This window comes from Sus scrofa, chromosome 10 (genome assembly GCF_054392235.1).
Source record: "Sus scrofa isolate SSC_HxYL_T2T_F1_AM1 chromosome 10, Sscrofa_HxYL_maternal_Yorkshire_Landrace_v2.0, whole genome shotgun sequence".
NCBI classification, from domain to species: domain Eukaryota; kingdom Metazoa; phylum Chordata; class Mammalia; order Artiodactyla; family Suidae; genus Sus; species Sus scrofa.
This window is the reverse complement of record NC_139392.1, coordinates 17924023-17930000: the sequence shown is the minus strand read 5'-3', so window position 1 is coordinate 17930000 and position 5978 is coordinate 17924023. Positions and strand designations below refer to the sequence as shown.

Genomic DNA, 5978 nt, shown 5'->3' with positions numbered 1-5978 from the left:
TGGGAACCTCCATATGCTACAAGAGTGGCCCTAGAAAAGAGAAAAAGGCAAAAATACAATACAGTAAAATAACAGAGATGTTGTCTGGGTTTGCTGCATAAAATCCAGTATCCTTGAGTCCTGTCCACCTGCACACCTGACCCCAGGCTGCTGTCATGACTGTGCTCCCTCTGGGTGAGGTTAATGTCCAGCCGCCCTGAGAGACCCCCCTCGCCAGCAGGAATTTGGGGGAGTGTGTGAAGTTGCTGCTGGCCTTGCTTCACACACTTTCTTTCCTGGCTCTGTGATCCCGTCTCCTGGGATTGACCAGATCTGAGGACAGAGCCTCTGGGCAGCAGGACCAGGGGGTCACAGCTCCAGTCAGATCCCCCTCCTCCCATCAGACAGCCACCCCCTGATCCCCACACCCCAGTCATGCTGACCCTATGACCCTTCCTAGTCCGGCCCCGGTCTCCTCCCTTCCAGGCCCCTGAAGCTGAGGGCAAACGGAGGCAGGTGGGGAGCATTCACATCGGGTCTGTACTGAACCAATCTCAGCCTGAGAGAGGTGAGACAGGGTCCTTTCCCTCTGAGTTTGTGTCCACCTCTCTACGGCCTCCACAATGTCAGGGCTCCAGAAAACAATGGAGAAGACGGCATCTACGCCTCAGTGCTCATGCATGCAGGGCGGCTCACCTGGCCCAGCCCTGCATCATTTGGATGCTTAGTGCTCCTGGCATCACAGAGAAGACATGGTAGGATCCCGACCTGATTGGGAACTGCCAGGGTCTGGGTCTTCCCTCAGCCTCTGTAGGGCCCAGGGTGGGCCTGGGCCACCCCATGACACCAATTCTTGTACTGAGGTTGGAACTTCTGTAAATTCTTTGACATAGATGACAAGTTCAAACGCAGCAACCCCTGAGGCAATTCAAGTCCTTGTTCTCTTGGGAAGAGTGAAAGGCTAGGATTCAAGTTCGTTATATTCCTTTTAGTGACTTTTCACTTCGTCATCTAATACCATGAATGTAACTTGTTTTACTACACTTTCAAAAGCATTGTCTTCTCCGAGTTCCTGCTGTGTCTCAGTGAGTTAAGAACAGGACATGGTGTCCATGAAGATGCAGGTTCAATCCCTGGCCTCACTCAGTCTAAGGATCTGGCATTGCTGCAAGCTGTGGCATACATTGCAAAGGCGATTCGAATCCTACCTTGTTGCGTCTGTTTTAGGCCTGCAGACTTGTATCTGACCCCTAGCCTGTGAACTTCCACATGCTGCAGATGTGGCTGAAAAAAAAAAAAAAAAAAAAAAAAAAGAACCCATTTTCTTCTGTATACTCTTCATGTAGCAATATAATAAAAAGATAAATTTCTATGTTGATTACCACATATTCGTTATTTTGTTAAACTCTTAATACTGAAAAATATTCATTGAATTTCTTTCTCTGTAGGTTAGTTACCGTGTTGTGTTAGTTTCAGGTGTGCAGCTTCAAGTTCTCTTTCCTTACAGGTTGTGAGAAGATACGGCATAGAGTTCCATGTGCTACACAGTGAATCCTTGTTGCTTCTCTATTAATCTCACACTCCTCATTGATCCCTTCCCTTCTCTTTCCTCTTTGCTAATGGAAGTTTGCTTTCCGTGTCCATGCGTTGTTTCTGTTTTGTAAAAAAGGTGGATTTGTAGTCATGTTTCAGATTTAGCATAGAAGTGTTAGAACTTTTGTCTTTGTCTAACCTACTTCATGTAGTATGATAACCTCTAGGTCCGTCCATGTTGCTGAAAATTGCATTGTTTCATTCTTTCTTATGGCTGAGTACGACTCCGATATACATATATATATATGAAATATTTTTTGAAGAAGTGTAGTTGATTACCATGTTGTACCCATTTCTGCTGTACAGCAAAGGGACCCAGTCACACCTATTTATACATTTTTTTTCTCTTCTTATGTTCCATTGTGTTCTCTCCCCAGAGACTGAATACAGTTCCCTGTGCTATAGCATAGGGCCTCATTGCTTATCCATCCTAAATGTAAGCATTTGCATCGACCAACCCCAAACTCTCAGTCCATCCCACTTCCTCTCCCCTCCCCCTTGGTAACCACACGTCTGTCCTCCAGATCTGTGAGTCTGTTTCTGTTCTGGAGATACGTTCCTTTGTGCCCTCTCTTAGCTTCTGCATGTAAGTGATGTCATGTGGTATTTGTCATTGTCTTTCTGACATACGTCACGTACCGTGATAATTTTAGTGGCATCCCTGTTGCTGCCAGTGGCATTGTTTCTTGTACACAGCTGAGTGGTATGACATTGTATGTGTGTACCCCATCATCTTCATCCATCCATCTGTTGGTGGACATTTAGGTTGCTTCCATGCCTTGGCTCTTGGGAATCGTGCCATGAACATAGAGGAGCATGTGTCTTTGTGAGTGAAAGTTTTGTCTGGAGAGCTGCCCAGGAGTGGGATCGCTGGATCATATAGGGTAGTACTGTACTGAGTTTTCTGAGGAACCCCCATACTGTTTTCCAGAGTGGTCGCACCGATTTCCACTGCCACCATCAGTGTAGGAGGGTTCGCCTTTCTCCACACCCCCTCCAGCATTTGTTATTTGTCGACTCCTTAATGACGGCCGTTCTGACAGGTGTGAGGTGGTCCCTCACTGCAGTTTTGATGTGCAGTCCCCTCATACCGAGCGAGGTTGAGCATCTCTTCATATGTGCCCATTGGCCATCCATATGCCTCATCTGGAGACATGTCTCTTTAGGTCTTCTGGCTCTTTTTGGATTGAGTTGTTTGGCTTTTGTGGTGGTTGTTGAGTTGTATGTGTTGTTTCTCTCTTTTGAAGGTAAAGCCATTGGTGGGTGCATCATGTACAAATATTTTCTCCCATCCTGTAGGGTTTTTCTTTTTTTAAAAAGGGTCTCCTTTGCTGTGCAAAAGCTTTTGAGTTTAATTAGTTCCTACTGATTTAGTTGTGTTTTTATTGTCATTATTCCAGGAGGCATATCAAACAAGATCTTGCTGCAATTTATGTCCAAGAGCATTCTGCCTGTTGTGCTCTAGGGGTTTTCTAGTATCTGGCCTTAGGTGTAGGTCGTCCAGCCATTTCGAGTTTATTTCTGTGTATGGTGTCAGTGAATGTTCTCTCTGCATTTTTGACAGGTACCTGTCTGATTTTCCCAGCACCACTGATGGAAGAGCCTGTCTTTCCTCCACTGTGTGTTCTTGCCTCCTTTGTCATAGAGCAGTTGACCCTTGGTGCTTGGGTTTATTTCTGGGCTTTCTGACTGATCGGTATTGCCACTTTTGTGCCAGGGTCATAGAGTTTAATGACTGTAGCTTTGTAGTATAGTCTGAATACAGGAAGACTGATTTCTCCAGTTCTTCCCCCCGCCCCCATGAAAAGCGCAAGCGAGAATGGCTGGGAGGTAGAAAGGATTCTCAGGTAAAAGGAGGTCTTCAGGCCTCTGTCCGTTTCCGCCACGCAGGGCTCATGGTTAATGGTATAGAGTGTGGGTTGCAGGGGCTGGTTACCCCTTCCCTTGGGTTATCAGACGTCCTGCTCCTCCCAGGGCCCCACTGGGAGGGACTAGGTCCTTGTCTCCCGGAGCCCCAGACCCTCCCCTTTCCACTGCATCCGTTTCACTATGCAGGGATCAGTCCCTTGAAGACTGCCCAGCCCAATGCACAGGGAACTCGCTCCTGGAGGACAATGATATTCCCTCTTTGCTAACAGAAAACCCTCTTGGCTAAGCGCAGCACAGACAGCAGTGCCCCGGGGATCTGAGCTCTGGGGAGGTCCAGGCCCCACGGAGCCTGATGGACCCGCGCATCCACCCGGGGGAGCCCTCCTTCCATCTGTCTCGGCACCTCCTCATTGATGGCATCCCTGTGTTTGTGTTGCAGACTCCACTGGGACACCTTAAAGCCTCAGCCTGGGACTGGAAGAGTCCAAACGTTTCCATCTTGACCAGGAAACAAGATCGACCTCACTCTTCATCTATTACGAGCCAACTTTAGTATAAGTTTGGTTCTTTATTGTCTAGATTTAGTATTAAGTTCTGATACATGTTTACTACTTGGCATTTAAGATTTTGGTAGAATGTAAGATTTGTGTATTAAGTAATCGTTATCTATCTATTTGCTTTTAAACTAGTTTTTGATAAGATAAACACATGTATAGGAGAGCCCCTTAAGCAGAGGTAGAACTTAATGTACTGGCGTCAGGCAGTCACCCTGGTGTCCACCACCAGGATCACCCCCTGTCCTGTCACCCGCATCAGTCCTGGCTGAAGAAGGGGACTGTGGATTTAGTCCTGACCATCTGCCCTCAGGCCAGTTACTTTCCAAGGATTCTGTGGCCTCACGTCGGTTTGTACCTTTGACCATGGGACCTCTGTCACACTCCCTCTTTCAGGATGACGTGGATGGCCGGGCCTTGCATGCCCAGACCCTGGCTGCTGGAACATCCCTAACTCACCCTCTCTCCTCGTGTCTCTAACATGTTTCTTTACATCCCGTGCCTCGAGACGGTATTTTTAAACCATATAGAGTGACACCGAATGGGGCACAGATAAAACTGTAAAAGCAATTTTAATAAAGTACACTTTGATTGCAAAGCAAGTGTGTTTTGTGTTAATGGATCCCTTGGGAGGATAAAGAATGGCATACCCAAGTATGGAAGGCAGAGATAGGAAACATGAGAGAAGGCATGAACGTGCAGATTTCTCGGCAAAGGCCAAGAGAAACATTTCTTTGTCCACAGAAGGAAGATGTGGTGCTGCAGAATTGGGTGGCAAGAGTATTTTCTCTATTCCAAAATCTGAGAGTGAATCCCAAGGTTAACACTTTTCCCTTCTCCACAGTGCGTTGTCACACCTTTCCATTGTCCTGCCTTGCAGGACTCCAGGTTCTGCATGATCAGGGTTGCTCCTGAAACAACGGAGAGAAAGAGAGAAAGTCCAGCTGTCTTTGCCTTGGCTTCCCAACCCCCTCGGGCTCTCCTGGACCTCCTGGCATTCCGTGTCTAAAGATTCTCCTTGTGGGAAGTTGAGTCCTGGTCATTCAGATGGGATGTGGGACGGCCGAGCTGGGTTCACCCCTGGGAACAGACTTGCGCACTTCCCCAGGTTGTAACGCACATCCTGGCCCCAACCCCACCTACCCCCATGCTCCAGTGCTTCTACTGGGTGACCACAAAAAGAGGAGGCTTTTTCCTCCAGTCCACCAGCATCAAGAACAGAAGAGACAGAGACCGAAAGGAAGAGAGAGAGGGAGAGAGAGAGACAGGGCTGGGCTTAAAATGGGGAGAAAGGGGAAAGAAGAGTGAGAGAAAGACAGAAGAGAGACAGTTGACATAGTGGCCTTAACAGCGGGCTCTAGTCACCCCTAGTGACCAAAGCTGCCACAACCCTGAGCTGTCTCAAGGTGTTTTTCATCCTGGTGAAGCATCTCCCCTGGGGAAGCCATTCTGAAGTTGGCGGGGCAGGGGGGGAGGTCGAGGGGCCCGCAGCTCCTGGGGTCCCTGCCAGGCCAATCAGGTCAGGTTCTCACCCAGATTTCCACAGACACTCATCCAGCATCTGATAGGGATGCATTCCATCCAAAAAGATGTGCTCCCAAGCCACGCTGCCTGAAGAGCCCCCAAAAGGGAACCAAGACACCTGCCTTTCATGTTCTGAAGGCAGGGAACCAGACCACTATCAGCAGGATACTCCTAGGGTGGACTGCTCTAATGCAGTCGGGGCAAGGCAAGAAGCATGGCCGAGAGCTAAAAGAAGAGCTGTTGGCCGAAGCGAAAGGAAACTCCAATAAGGTGCAAAGTACAGTGATAGACCCCCAGGCTCCTAGATCAACAGAGACCGGATGTACGGAGTTCGCTCTGCCTCCCACAGCAGAACCTTGGTCTGCACTGGCCTGGGCACCTGCCAGCGTGAGGTACCTGCTCCTCTCAGTGCCCCGAAATGAATGCCAGTTGCAAAGTCGGCCAGGGCTCTCACCCCAC

The 5978-nt window shown here is 48.6% G+C and overlaps 1 protein-coding gene across 10 annotated transcripts in view; it reads left to right on the top strand.

Moving 5' to 3' along the window:
• LOC102166270 (uncharacterized) overlaps positions 1-4593 on the top strand; it is a 49302-nt gene extending 44709 nt beyond the window's left edge. For all 10 annotated transcript variants that reach the window (XM_084979289.1, XM_084979287.1, XM_084979285.1 and 7 more), the window contains one exon: positions 3881-4593. In XM_084979289.1, coding sequence (XP_084835415.1) covers positions 3881-3900 — 20 coding nt within the window. In that variant the 3' untranslated portion in view covers positions 3901-4593. The remainder of the gene's footprint in view (positions 1-3880) is intronic.
• Positions 4594-5978: the final 1385 nt, after the last annotated feature.